The sequence below is a fragment of the Chenopodium album genome, chromosome 1, assembly GCF_948465745.1.
Source record: "Chenopodium album chromosome 1, dcCheAlbu1.1, whole genome shotgun sequence".
Lineage (NCBI taxonomy): Eukaryota > Viridiplantae > Streptophyta > Magnoliopsida > Caryophyllales > Amaranthaceae > Chenopodium > Chenopodium album.
In genome coordinates this window covers 75926515-75942002 of record NC_137834.1, presented here as the reverse complement: position 1 = coordinate 75942002, position 15488 = coordinate 75926515, and the positions used below count along the sequence as shown (strand labels likewise).

Below are 15488 nucleotides of genomic sequence, written 5' to 3'. Positions count from 1 at the left end.
GTGTTTTAACACCAACTTTAATGCACACATAATCGCATACTCAAGTTTCAAATAATGTCAATTCTTTTAATTTTCGAAAATAATAGATATGTACTTGATTCATGATTATAGGACGGTCTAGCCCGCGTCTCCCAGGAAATTTACCTACGACGTTGAGGCAAGCCTTTCTTTGACAGAGAGTCGTACCCATTATAGGCCTCCGTAGAGAACTCGAGCATACCTTTCTCATTCATCTTTCCACAAATAAGAAAATAGTTTTATATAAAAATAATGCTTTTGACTCTCACACAAATGCGAAACTCTATCTATCCTATATGCCCTTCTTAAGTCTACCCACAATTTTTATTATTACTCCAATTTTAATCTTTTTAGGACCATTGAAACTGATACCACTTTGTAACACCCCTAAATCTCCCTCTACGAAAATACCAGTATAATACGTATAATTATATCGTAGAGATAGGCTTGGGCGTATTACCGCCGCGTGATTACGCAAGGCTACTCAAAATACTTAACTCAACAACAAAACTTGCAGCGGAAACTCAACTTTCTTTTATTAATACTGATAAAAATAGTAACATTGTTATGAGTGATAAAAAATAAAGACAAGACCAATATTCCTAAACTAGGTGAAGCAAATCCCTGGACTCCCATATGCTCATTCATGACTCCACCTGAAAATAGTCAATACTGCTTACCATTACGGTAAACAGGGCAAACCAAATTTGGTAGATTTATTGCTATCTACCCTCCAAATTAAAGAATATGGATGCTGTTGTGAGCTACAATGGGGCTAAGTATGATTGCCTACTTTTTGGTAATGTGGTGTTGCTAGTTAGTGAGACCGGAAGTGTGATTTCTATTGGCTAATTTGTAGGTTTTTTTAGGTAATTATGAATAAATTTAGATTAATTAGTGAACGTTCATGTTGATAAATTGAATTGCATTTAAAATTAGTGATAACCTAGGGTAGCTTCATGTTGATAGCCCTAGTAATAACATAGAGTAGCTTCACTATTTGTAAAATCTTTATAAAAAATGTGATGGTGTAGTAACGTTTAGGGTTAGTGTATAAATCACACGCAATAGTGCAAGAGTGTGTCTTCGTGTTGAGATTTGATAGCCTTTACATAATGCCCTTGATAGAATGTCTTGATACTTTATTGCCTACAACTCAAGTACTCAAGATTGATAGTATTAAAAAGGGGGGAAAAAAAGGAATAGGTTAATTATTAAGGAATTAAGGTATAGAGTACAATCATTTTACTCTGAGGTTGTAGAGATTGTTACTTTGTTGTTAATATATCAATATTTATTTTAACAAAAACAAAATTAATAGGTTAATTATTAAGGAATTAAGGTATAGAGTACAAATCATTGTACTTTGAATTAATTTGAACTTAACAATGTATGGCTTATCTGAAATTGGTACGACTAATTAATGATCCTTGGTGGACATTGTTAAATGGTAACATTGTATAATATTTTACCTTATAAAATTCAATAAGAAAAGAACTTTAGTTGTAGCCAATTGTAAATTACAAAATATTTGATGTACATACTAAAAATAGCATACAAGTAAAAATTGGAATAGAAAAAAAAATTTTGTTAGGAGTATAAAAGGGCTCTTTTAGAAAAAGGATCCTTTTGTAAGAATGACACTTTTGTACACATTATAAAATCAGACTTTGCACCAAAATTTACAGAATAAAAATTTTGGGTGCATATTTCCATCTAAAGCTAAAACTATATTCAATGACATTAAACTGAAGATGCTATTATTGCATATTGTAGCTTATAAAGAGTCAGAACTTAGAAGCTATTAATCTTCCTCCATTAGATTATCACTCAACTTTCTCTTTATCTCTCATCTTTATATTTCTCTTTACCCTAAATAATTTTCATTTTCTGTAAATTGATCTAAGCTTAAAATGGCTAACAATGATGGTGCCTCTTCATCTTCATCAAGAGCTTCTACAAGTGCCCCTCATGGCCGTCCTAGGTGGCTTCAATTGAGTATGCTGCGTTCACGACTTAGGGCTTTACAAGCTCGTAGGGAGGAGCTTCAGAGAGAAGCGGAGCAGTTTGAGGCAGAGCTTGAAAATGAAAGGAGGAGGATGGAGGAAGAGGAAGCTGTTGATGCGTTGGCTAGGAGTGGTATGGTGGAGCAGGGATATGGGGTGGCTCCAATGGAGATTGAGCAGGTTCTGGGAGTAGTAAATGCTGAAGCTGAGGGGGAGGAGGATGGTCAAGAAGCCGAGGAAGAGGTGGAGGATGTAGAAGGGGAAGAGGAGGAGGAAGATGGTGAGGGTATTGAAGAAGAAGAGGAAGGTGAAGAGAATTCTGGGAAGCAAGACAGTGATGCTTTAGAAGAGGAAGAGTAGAGGGATGTAGGGCCGGCCCCAGAGGACAATGATGAGGCTAGCTCAGAGGAGGATGATCAAGATGACTCTGATGACTCCGATGATGGCGGCAATGAAGATGATGACTTTGTTGAAGGCTATAAGTCTGCTGATTCTGCAGAAGACTCTGCTATGTATGGCCTTAACTTGTCTCATTATGAACAAATTGAATGAAAGTCTAGGTTGTTGCTGGTTTTTTTTGGCTGAAATTGCATTGAAGTGTAGGTTTTTTTGCTTAGCAAGCTTAGCAATGTAGGTAGCTGCTGGTTTTTGGTGGCTTAAATTGTATAATAGTATATAGGCTGATAAGTTCTAAGCTTGGTAGAAATTAGCATGAATTTTATAGAATGTGATGTAATTGCTAATTTGAATGACAATGATATATATATATATATATATATATATATATATATATATATATATATATATATATATATATATATATATATATATATATATATATATATTTTAGCTATAAGTTATGGTATCTGTTGTTAAGCTTCTAATGCTGTCTTCTTTTTTTGCCTAAGTTTAAATCAAATATTTTCTGAATTGTGTATCATTATAGTATTATCATTCTTATACTTTGTTGAAAGTTTAAATGTATCAAATATATAATTATAGTTGCTAAATATACTTATAATAGCTATCTCAATATAAATGAGTCAATACATCACAAATTCAATCATTGCAAACTCAGATAAAGATCCTAATTTCACTGATCTTTCTTCCCTAATAATATAACACTATCTTTGAAAGAACTTGAAATTAAAATGCACATCATTCAGAAGATTTTAATCACAACTAAATTATTAGCATGATAAACAGAAAGCTATAATCTATATTATTAGCTATATTAATCTAGCATGCTTAATTTCATAGGAATACATAATTAGCATTCTCAGATGATAGCTTTCAGTAAACAAGTAAGTGAGAGGGAAATGCATAGTATCATTAGGCAGTTAAAAAGCTTAGATTAATGTGGTAATGGATGACTTAGGTTTGTAAATTTGTCCAAAAGATTACAACCTAATGACTTGCATTAAGACACCATAGAGATGAATATACCATTCAGTCTAGGCTAAGATAGTTTAGAAGAACCACTTATTATCTAAGTAGCACAATAGTTACAAGCAGTGTAATATCAAAAGGATCAGTAGAGGAATATTAGATAAGAATCACACTGCTTGCTAAGAAAACCTCCATCTAGTTATTCCATTGAGACAGATTTGAGAGCCCACCTCAGAGCCCCCACCCTGCTCAAAATGTTTGCTGGTCCAACACAAAAGTAAGCCTCCTTAGTGGACAGTCTAGCTGCGCTTCATCAAAGTCATCCCAGTATTCCTAGCAAGGTAGTAAGTTATAGTAAGTTCATAGCTTGTTGTGTATTAGGCTTTTAAGTCTTGGGTGTGTGAGTTACTTACAGCAATTACTTTGTTGTATATGTCAGCAAGTTTCATGCCAAATAGCTTCTCACACTCTGCTCCAAAAGCTATGAGCTTCAATTCCCCTGTTCCATCAATTATGGTGAAGGTGTAGTTCACCCTGCATGAAACAATATGATAGTTAGCTTTTAATTAAGACATGTGCTTGTTATTGTCATGATAAGAATATAGCTACCTAGCAGTGGCTGTGCAGACTTTGTTTGGGCAGCTGGAACACTTAAAGGTCTCACCAGCCAGTTCTTCACAACGGCGGCCACAGTTGTCGCAGCCTATGTAGGCAATGATTTTTCTCACATCAAGTTCAGGGATTTTTGCTTCGAGCCATATGCGCTCTTCTTGCATTGTATCAGTAAGCTGTAGTGATAAAATATCAAATTTAATGATGCGCATGCTATAGATTGGAATAGAAAATACATGTCACAAGTGTAATGCCTGTGTATCAAAACCTTTTTCAGTTCAAGTTCACCAATAGTAGTTATTATCCTGTCAACAGATGGTTCACGGATTAGCAGAACCTTAGCCATCAGGTCACTTATGTAAGATTTTTTGTCCCTACTCCTGTTGAGAACAGATACCAAGTAAGTATAATATCCAAATGAGTGCTATAAATGCTTGTTATATATATAGTGGCTTACCATTTCTTGAGATTGTCTGTTGTCTCTCCTGAAGGCCTAAGTATGACTGATGTAGACATAGAGGATGCTAGCGAGAGGCCTGTGGTTTCAGAAATTTTTTGAAGTGTTATCATAGGTGCTTACTTAGTGTCACCAAAGAAAATAGGAGTGCAGTAGTACCTCTTACTTTTGTGACCTGTTTGGCGCATGTAGGTAAAACCAGCAATGAGTGGGATTGATGCCCAAGCAGCTAATTTTTCGCAGCCTTCAGTAGCAAGTCCTCCCCAAAGAGAGAGTATTAGAGGTTGGTATATACTGCATTTTAATCAAATTAGGGGCTTATGATGCAAAAAAGTGTGAGTATGAATTAAATCTAATGGTTTGACAGTCATAATGAAAACCATATTTCCATGAGATTCTTGTAAATTTATTTTGATTTCCAAATCCACACTTTTAATAATATTTACACGTATGAATTATAGAAGCGGATATACTTGCGTTTAAAATTTGAACTGAAAATTTTAGGAAAGTTAACAAAAGAATTTAAGATTTAGATCCAAATGGAGCAAAGTAAGTATGTTCAAAACAACAGGCTATTTAATTATTATATTATATACTACCATTTCAATTGAATCAACTAATGAGGAATGTATGTTAGTAATTAGGTAACTATGTGTAAGAATATACCTATCATTAGTGATCACAACCTCACGAACATCAATTGAAGCCCCTAATGCAGTTTTGACCTGCCTGACCTGCTCCATGTATAGAATTACTCCAATAACATCTGGAAGAAGCCAAAATAAAGTAAGTTTATGGGTAGCAGGGCAGTATTAGAAAAAATTACTTAAGCAATACTTCTTAAGCAGAAGCATTTAAGTAGATACCAAAGCGTTCACTCTTAGAGCTGGTGCATGGAATAGAGGCAATTGGAAATTACTTAGGAAGCACGTATAGGTCCTGCTTCAGCTTGAAGGGGCTAGATAGTTGTGTTCCCTCCAAAGGTCATCTGACAGTCATCTTCCCTTGTTTTCCATTTCTTATTAACAACTCTTAGTGGAGCATTTGCAATTTCATACTCCCTGCCTAGATCAAGAATTCCCTTGAAGCTTTCAACTTCATTTTCAAACAATGTTCCACGAATGCGATTTCCCTTAAGCAATAAGAAAAACAAAAATAATTATATCCAGTTTGGGTTGTTTAATAAACAACTTGTACAGAATTCTAAGACAAAATAAAATAACAATATTTGCAACAAACCTCAATGTCCTCTAGTTTAAGCCATTGGTACAGAGTTTTGTTAGGAGATAGCTTTGGTTCTGCTCTCTCAATTACCCTTGCACGAACTTTGTACGCCTTAGTTTGTGGAGTCAGATTGCCAATAGGGGTATACTCAGGCTTCATCTACGCATTTGGTGGATATGTTATAAGCTTATAAGAAATTATAAGGAGTTTGTATTAGTCATTCTTAGTAATATATTTGTTGTTTTGATTATTTAGATTGTATTGAACTTTCTTTTACAGTTTTCTTTTATAATGAAATACCTCTCTTTAAAATATCCCACAAAAATTAAAGCATAACAAATAACAATTGTATAAATACTAAGCATAAAGAAAGATTTGGAGGGTAGATACTATTTGATTCCTATATAAATACTAAAGAAAGCATGCATGAGTGAGTAAAACAAAGACAACTCTCAGAGTTCATTAATTAACTATCTAAACAAACAATGCAGCATCTAAGTGCTGTTAGGGGAATAACAAAGGCCAGAAGAATATGTCCAAAAAATTTAGCTGATAAACATAGATGGTTTTATAGTTAAGTAATTCATGAGCAATTACTAAAAGAACAAAGCTACCCAGGTAGTCAACAGTAAATTATAATTTATTAAAAAGAAGCTGCCACACCTAAATAGGGTATGTAATATGAGCAGCAGTGCATAAGTGCAAACCAAAAAAAAAAAAAAAAAAAAAATTATGTTAAGCAGTACATTTAAGTAATACCAAACAATGATAATTATAAAAAGTAGACAGTTCTTTTTAAGTCTCAACAAAACTAAGCATAAAGAAAGATTCAAATTGCTTCTCTAATTAGGATGCAACATCAGTTCACATAATGATTGGGTATTTACTTCTTGTACTAAAATAGTCAATTGTTTCTATCCATATGTATGTGTAGGCGTCGTTCGAAGTGCGCCTACGTTAAAGCATGTAGTGAATATGCTTGGCACTCATAGGAAGTGGGCATTGACATATACGATTAGGGACAAGGAAAGTAGGGAGCCGCCAACAAGTTTTTAAGGAACTTGTAAACCGTTCACGGATCATAAAAAGGCAACCACGATAAGGGACAACGATAGGCAACAACGATTGACCCGTGAAGGTTACACCCCATTCATAATCCATGAGATTACTAACTCCATATGGTTCGGAACCACGAAAGGAGGATCGGGGATGATGGTACGAAGTGATTCATGGAGTCACATTCGCCCGTATTGGCCTCTACTCGATTCTTATAGTGAAAAGTGATTCCTGCGATCTCAAAGGCATACAAACAAAGATTCAATTTGCTCCAAACTATCATTAAGCTAAATTGGTTTAATATTAATGCAACACATAATTCTAAAATATTGTGATCACTTGAATTAACAACAAGATTAAAAAGGAACCTAAACCGGTTGTCCAAAGTATCTTATTAGGCGTGATTTTCAATTACATATTCCCTTTAACATGGAATATAGTGATCATAATAACAATAGAATAAACATTAATATTGGAAGCAATTCAACAATAATTTGTTAGTCAAATAAAATATAAAATAACCTAATCATGATACTAGCAATATTAAAATAAAATAAGAGTAATTAAATTAATTAATTACTCACATTGTGCGCGTTCCTTTAAATTGCTACATCATGAATAAATTGTTAGTAACTTCAATAAAAATATAAAGCAAATAAAAATTAAATTAAATAAATGTAGAGTTGATTTAGTCCAAACCCTCAGTTATTTATACCTTTCACGCCTTGGTTTAAGGACGGAACCTCGGGTTTAGTATAGACTCCTTGGAGTGCTTAAGGGATGAATGTTGTAATTAGGAATATAGGTTTAAGGCTTAGAATATGGGAGAGAGAGAAGAGAATGATTTTTGGTGTAAAAGAGAGAAAGAGAGAAGGATTTGATGATCAAGCTTGTTGATGATTGAAAAAAGGGAGATAACCTATATTTATAGATAAAAAAGAAGGGTCGAAAAATTAAGATAAGATCCGAATTAAATCGGAATTGTTTTTATCATATCTTTTGATCCAGAAATTGGAAAGAGATGAATAAGATATCGTTGGAAAGCTCTTGAAGTCTAATTTCTAAACCAATTAGAATCAGATTAAAATATTTTATAGAATAAAAGATATAGCCAAAATAGTGGGACGGTGTCAGTTTTGGATAGAGTTTGACATTTTATTCATATCTTTTCCGTTATAGCTCGGAATCGATATTATAATATATCATTGGAAAGATAATTTCAAGAGCTATAAAACTATATAAAATTTGGATAAAAACTATGAGGCAAGAAAATAATATTTGTCTATCTTTGAATGTCTTCAATTCGGATATAAATAGGACTTTAAAAAAAAGGAGTTTTATTCAATTTCAAACTCTTTAATCTAATCTTTTCAAAAAGGATAATTAAGATCTTTTAGAAACTTGTAAAATCTTCCGATTAATCCTAATTGGTTTAGGAATTGGATTAAATCGTTTGGACCCTCCACATGATCATTGGGTCGTAGCTAAGGTGGGCTTAGGTTCGGTTTGGGCTCAGTTTAATTTTTTGGCCATAACTTATTCGTTATAACTCAGATTTGGGCTTATAATATATCGTTGGAAAGCTCTTTTCAAGCCCCATCCAACTATTTAATCATTGGACCCAGATTATGGACCAAAATAAACAGAAATAAACGTTTATATAAAAAGGACACGAAATGAATGATTTTAACACTAGGTGAAAAAAGGCATTTGGCAACGGTTCAAACCCGGTCTAAGGCACCGGTTTGAACCACTGCCTATGTGAGGGGTGCCAAAAACCAAGTTTTTGGCACCGGTTCAAAACCGGTGCCATAGGGTGGAATAGGCACCGGTTAACCGGTGCCATAGGGTGAAATAGGCACCGGTTAACCGGTGCCTAAAACTGCTCTCCCGCCATTTTTTTTTTGGTGGTAGATATTTTAGGCACCGGTTGCTGCCTAACCGGTGCCTATTCACCAAATTTTTTTTTTGTTTTTTTTTTCCATCGTGCAATAATATTTAAAAAAAAAAAACCTGTTTCCAGCAATAATAATAACCTGTAATTCCAGCAATTATATTAAATATAATAATTAATAATATTATTGTTATAATAACTTATAATAATAATATTATTAATTATTACAATAAGATACAAAAATAATATTAAAAACAAGAATTCAATTATATATATAGATATAAATATTACCAAACGCAATACAAAAAAAAAAAAAGAAGTTGCTTACATATACAAATAATAGTAAGTACATATATAATGAATAATAAGTTATATAGTTCAAAAGTTAACATAAATAATTTACAATTACAATGCCATTTACATGTTGAAGGTGATAAAAGACGCCAACATGTCACGAACTTCATTAAGCTCCTTGATTGTCAACGGACCATCCTTTTGGACCTTGCAAAACTTGAAATACAAAAATATTATTTTAAAAATAATTAATTAGGCAAACAATATGTATTTTATCAAATATTACCTATATGACTTCTATATAGCCCATTTCCTACATTACTTATCAAATGAACTATTTCTTTCTCATAACATGTCAATATTGGATAGTTGTATGTGTGTAAGCCCTAAAATTGTATAGGAGAGCATTTTATTAAGGTTTATGACGCTTTTTACTCAAAATAGCCCGAATATGGCCTATATGACTTTACTTTGCCCATTTCCTACATTTCTTATTAAATGAACTTTATTTATCTCATAACATGTCAATATTATCTAGTTATAGGTGTATAAGAAAAGAAATCACATCAAAAGAGCATATTAACACAAAATGGCCCTAATATGGCCCATATGACTTCTATTCAGCCCATTTTCTACCTTTCTTGTGAAATAGCCTTTTTGTTTCTCATAACATGTCATTGTTGGATAATGTTAGGTGTCTAAGGCTAGAAATCACATCAATATAGCATTTCAATAAGTTTTAGGACTTACCTCATCAAGCTGTTGAGTGTCCGTACAATGAGTCACAATGTCAAGCATGAATCTCATCACATACAAAGCACAATCAAGTCCATCTCTTGTTGTGCGCACTAGCATATGACAAACAAATCACATCAGTGAAACATGCAAAGGAAATGAGCAAATATTTACTACCATAGATTTTCAAGATAATCACAATATCATGTAAATTACCAACGGTGTCTTCCATGTTGGACCCTTTGGAGCACAACAATGTAGCTTCTTCATAACACTGTAGTAAAAAAAAGTACATTCAAATTTGATTAGTCGTATGATTACTAAATTAGTTATTATTAGCAATAATCATCACTAGGTTGCTATATATAGTTACTTTTGCAATATAGACTTCACGAGCCACTTCTCCGATGATCGAGCTGAATCAAGGTGATAAATTGTGTTAGTGGAATTACAAATCACCATGAGGCTCCAATGCTCCCTACATAAGTTCACAATAGACAAGGTAATTAATATTTAGGAGTCAACATATAATGAGGCCAAATCGATTGAATTTGACATGGTTAGACTTACTCTCTATAACATGGGGCGTATATGAACTTGTCTCCCGCACGCGCTGATTCCCTTATACTCTGTTCAACATAGTACAACACGTCATGGGGGTTGCCTATGATTTTAGTAGTGGATAACTGCTCGGGGCATAACCACCCAACTTTACAAGGACAATCAGTGTCAGTTAAGTACTCCTGTAGTGCTCTGCGTGCATGAACATTGAATAATTTATCAGATGTAGGATAATCACCATCAATTTGAATAACTTGAAAAAAGTATAGATTATGTGGGCATTGAAGTACCTCATGAATGTTTGAATGAGGGAAATGTTAAGCTTTGCACCACGTAGAAATTCCTTCACATCTTCTTTGCTGATCCATGCAATTGCATCCTCATCATAGTGGAACATTGCCTTAGGAAGTGCAACTTCCATGGGATCGACCAAATAACAAGCACGGTTGTGAAGAAAGGTCATGTCAGTAGAGAGCGATTGAAGAACAATGTCTTCAACAAGTGGAGTAGGTGGCATGGGTGAACCTTTCGAAGAGTGCAACTTCGACGCTTGTTCACTCTTGGACCGTTGTTCACATAGCTTCTTCTTAGGTTGATCAATTCTTTTAGGCTTCTCCACCCTCTTTCTCTTTGAAGTTTTGCTTCCATTAGAAATCTGAAATAGTTTGAGAAATAATAAGTTTCAACTCACAATCACTTATACATATGTAATTATGATATGGTTTGAGAATGTATAAGTTTATTTGTTGAGAAATGAATACAAATAGGCAAGTGAGTAGCCATTTCGGCTCAAAATGGCTTTATTTTGATGAATTGGACCCAAAACCTTAGAACTTGGCGATTTTTATGTAATTTTAAATGACAAACACTTATAAATATGTGATTATGAGTTGTTTTGAGATGCAAGGAGTTTATAAGTTGAGAAATGAAGAAAATAGGCAAGTAAGTAGCCATTTCGGCTCGAATTGGCTTTATTTTGATGAAATGCGCCAAAAAAATTAGAACTTTGCTTATTTTATGCATTTTCAACTCACAATCACTTATACATATGTAATTATGATATGGTTTAAGAATGTATAAGTTAATTAGTTGAGAAATGAAGAAAATAGGCAAGTGAGTAGCCATATCGGCTCAAAATGGCTTTATTTTGATGAATTGGACCCAAAAACTTAGAACTTGGCGATTTTTATGTAATTTCAAATTACAAACACTTATAAATATGTGATTATGAGTTGTTTTGAGATGCAAGGAGTTTATAAGTTGAGAAATGAATAAAATAGGCAAGTGAGTAGCCATTTCGGCTCAAAATGGCTTTATTTTGATGAATTGGACCCAAAAACTTAGAACTTGGCGATTTTTATGTAATTTCAAATGAAAAACACTTATAAATATGTGATTATGAGTTTTTTTGAGATGCAAGGAGTTTATAAGTTGAGAAATGAAGAAAATAGGCAAGTAAGTAGTCATTTCGGCTCGAATTGGCTTTATTTTGATGAAATGCGCCAAAAAAATTAGAACTTTCTTCTTTTATGCAATTTCAACTAACAATCACTTATACATATGTAATTATGATATGGTTTAAGAATGTATAAGTTTATTAGTTGAGAAATGAAGAAAATAGGCAAGTGAGTAGCCATTTCGGCTCAAAATGGCTTTATTTTGATGAAATGATGAAAATTGCTTAAATTTTTTTTTTCTTTTTAAATATGCAACGGCAGCCGCACCGGGACACCCGAGGGAGCCGCCCCCGCTGCCGGAAAAGCGAAGGAAGCCCGTGCCGAGGCCACAGCAGCCCCGACAGGTGGCTGTCAAGGCTGTAGAAGCCGCGGCAGGTGGCTGCCAGTCTGCTGCAGCCTTGGCAGCAGCCTGCCTGGGCTGCTGCTGCCTCGACAGGTGGCTGCCATGGCTGTAGCAGCATAGGCAGGTGCTGCCGAGGCTGCAGCAGCCATGGCAGCCGCCTGTCGAGGCTACAGCAGCCCAGGCAGGCTGCTGCCGAGGCTGCAGCAGTCTGGCAGCCACCTGTCGTGGCTGCTACAGCCTTGGCAGCCACCTGTCGGGGCTGCTGTGGCCTCGGCGCGGGCTGCCTTCGCTGTTCCGGCAGCGGGGGCGGCTCCCTCGGGTGTCCCGGTGCGGCGGAAGTTGCATATTTAAAAAAAAAAAATTTAGAACTTGGCGATTTTTATGTAATTTCAAATGACAAACACTTATAAATATGTGATTATGAGTTGTTTTGAGATGCAAGGAGTTTATAAGTTGAGAAATGAAGAAAATAGGCAAGTAAGTAGCCATTTCGGCTCGAATTGGCTTTATTTTGATGAAATGCGCCAAAAAAAATTAGAACTTTGCTTCTTTTATGAAATTTCATGTCACAATCACTTATACATATGTAATTATTATATGGTTTGAGAATGTATAAGTTTATTAGTTGAGAAATGAAGAAAATAGGCAAGTGAGTAGCCATTTCGGCTCAAAGTGGCTTTATTTTGATGAATTGGACCCAAAACCTTAGAACATAGTGATTTTAATGTAATTTCAAATGACAAACACTTATAAATATGTGATTATGAGTTTGAGATGCAAGGAGTTTATAAGTTGAGAAATGAAGAAAATAGGCAAGTAAGTAGCCATTTCGGCTCGAATTGGCTTTATTTTGATGAAATGCGCCAAAAAAATTGAGAACTAAATAATTTACTTCCTTATTAATCAACTTCACCCATGCACGTGGCCAATTAACGAAGCTACCTACAGCTTGCCAAAGCGTTGTTATCTCAACCTCCTCTATCGGTACGGGTAGTGGGATGTCTTTGAACCCCGCAACCACTGAATCGATCCCAACCGAGTAATGATGTGGCCCCGCCGTAGCACCCGTCGTCGGTTGGGCACTACCATACGCCACCAAACTCAACGCGGTACTATTTGCATGCCCCGGGGCTAGAAGTGCACACCGCGTGTCTTCCTACACAAGTATATATATAAAAAGAAGATAGTTAAATAGGACTTTTACAACAGCATAGATAATATAACAAAATTCATTAAGGTAGAGGGTTACAAATCACCTGTAAGTCTGGAAATTTATGCGGTGTTGGATTTTCAAGCTCCCTCGAGTCCGCATGTGTAGGAGTAGGAACCTGCAACAGTACATCAATCATTGCACCTCAAATCTCAATTAACTCGGTATTTTAAAACTTTTAATAACCCATTTGATTTTACCTCAGGTGGCACATCTTCACCATGTATCTCATCTCCTCCATGTCTATCACCTTCTCCTTGTCCTTTTGGTTCAGAACATGAGTCGATCGGGGTACTAGTGAGGAACGGCAAAGTCGGTAAGTTCATCAGCTTCGCCCAAGCATTCAATTCACCAACTAACTCGTTGCGTACTTGTTCCTTAATTGATGCCACCTTGGCATCCAACTCCCCCGGTGAGTTAACACTGGCTCGAGATCTACCCGATTTTGTGTATTTGGGACCCATCACCTTATTCCATCCAAGCAATGACCCTCCCGAACCTACTACTCGTCCTGGATGGTATGGCCTTCCCAAAGCCATGGTGAAAGGGTCATTCTCCACACTTGGTTCAAATTTGCCCTCCACCATCTCTTGAGTGTGCTCAAGCTATAGCATAAGGAAAAATGAGGTCAGTAAACAGTTAATGGTTTGTACAGTGATTTAGATGCAAAAGTGACTTAATTTCAATAATTCATAGGTAACTTACAAGCTTATCCGCCAGTTTTTTGGCTTCCGGACCCTTGATGAACCATTTTCCGGTTTTCTTATCAAACGAATGGAGAGAACAAAAGAAATCACCGGCACGACTCATTAATGTAGTGATCGTGGAACTAGAGGGTTCCTTCGATGCCACTAGAAGCGCTTTAGGGTATAAACCCGAACCGACCCACTCAGGTCTCTTTTCACCAAAAGTCTTAGGACCCATACGATGGACGTATTCCTTCTTTTCTGCATTCGCTTGATTTTGCTCTCGAAGTTCCTAAAAAACAAAAAATGTTAGTCTCATTACTACAAAAAGTGTCAAGCTATTATTCAATTGAGATCAGACACAAACTTACAATGGCTTTCTTTTGACTCTTCATTCTAACGAACTCTTCCCAATCATCTTTTGACACGGTCGGCCATATTTTCCACGGGAGACGGTCATCCTCTTTGGCATTCTTCTTCTTTGTTTGCACCTTCTTCTTCTTGTGGATCCACCGATTAGTCAACTTGGTCTTAAAGCCTCTGAATCTTTCCGCTAATAAAGAGACAAACAACCTTTTCTTCTCGGGATCATTAGGAATAGAAAACTGCCTCTGCAAGCACAAATTAAAACCGATTATTAGTTTCTATTTAGTAACAACCATAAGGTTAAGGTATCTTAAATTGTCTAAATGTGCCAAAAACACACTTACCCTTGTATCATCCCAAAATGCTTGAATCAAACCCGGAGGTACTTGCCGCATTACAAGTGTAATGGGGATTTTCCGCGAACATATGCCAACTTGATTAGCATATTGTCGACGCCATTGGGGCCCGGGTTGGCCTTTGTTGTCATACTCCAAGACCATGGGACCGTCCGGTTTCTTAAAGCTTCTCGTCGGACCCCTTCTTTTTCTTTCAGCCGGTGCCTTTTCCCCCCCTCCACCACCTGTGTTGTTTTCATCTTGTCCTTGGCCTTGACTTTCAGGAGTCGGGTTCTCAACAACAATCTCACGTGCTGTATTTACAATGGCCGGTGCACGTTCAGCTGAAATTTCATAATCGTCAAGCCTACGCTCAAACTCATCTTGAGCCAGATCCTCTGGCTCACCCAAGTCATCCTCCTTATTCACATCATAAGGCACATCACTATCATCGGAGTCGTCATCCTCGTACTCGTCCTCATACTCATCATCGTCAATGTCCTCTACCAAAGGAGGATCATGATCGTCCGCCATGAGATATAAGCACCTGTCAAAGCAATCATAAAACAATATTAGTGTATAGTAAAGTATATGCATGATAGTTATTATGGTTATGTAGAAGCTATTTAAGCCATTTTCACCAACTTATTATGGTCCTATAACCTTGTATATGCATGATAATGAGTACAAAATGCCAATTTCAATCTACATATGGAAAATAGGTTGTTAGAATGAATAAATGTTAGTTCATACACAAAACAAATGAGTTGGGTTAAGTAGAAGCTATTTATGCCAGTTTCACCTACTTATGGTCCTATAACCTTTTATATGCATGATAATGAGTA

The 15488-nt window shown here is 35.7% G+C and overlaps 1 protein-coding gene across 1 annotated transcript; it reads right to left on the bottom strand.

Annotated features, from left to right (window-relative positions):
- Positions 1-3662: 3662 nt before the first annotated feature.
- On the bottom strand, positions 3663-5865 carry LOC145635647 (replication protein A 70 kDa DNA-binding subunit B-like). The gene is made up of 9 exons (XM_081686971.1): positions 5722-5865; positions 5476-5614; positions 5149-5248; positions 4649-4776; positions 4483-4561; positions 4294-4405; positions 4023-4201; positions 3827-3947; positions 3663-3746 (listed from the first exon to the last, which is right to left on the bottom strand). Exons 1-9 carry the CDS (start codon positions 5863-5865, stop codon positions 3663-3665), a joined length of 1086 nt encoding a protein of 361 aa, XP_081543097.1.
- Between the last annotated feature and the right edge of the window lie 9623 nt (positions 5866-15488).

Excerpts from the sequence above, each read along its gene's own strand:
- LOC145635647 (XM_081686971.1), bottom strand. The coding sequence starts at position 5,865 with ATGAAGCCTGAGTATACCCCTATTGGCAATCTGACTCCACAAACTAAG. Across the intron at positions 5,615-5,721 it reads TTAAACTAGAGGACATTGAG|GGAAATCGCATTCGTGGAAC; the intron begins GTTTGTTGCAAA and ends TTATTGCTTAAG. Across the intron at positions 3,948-4,022 it reads GTCTGCACAGCCACTGCTAG|GGTGAACTACACCTTCACCA; the intron begins GTAGCTATATTC and ends TGTTTCATGCAG.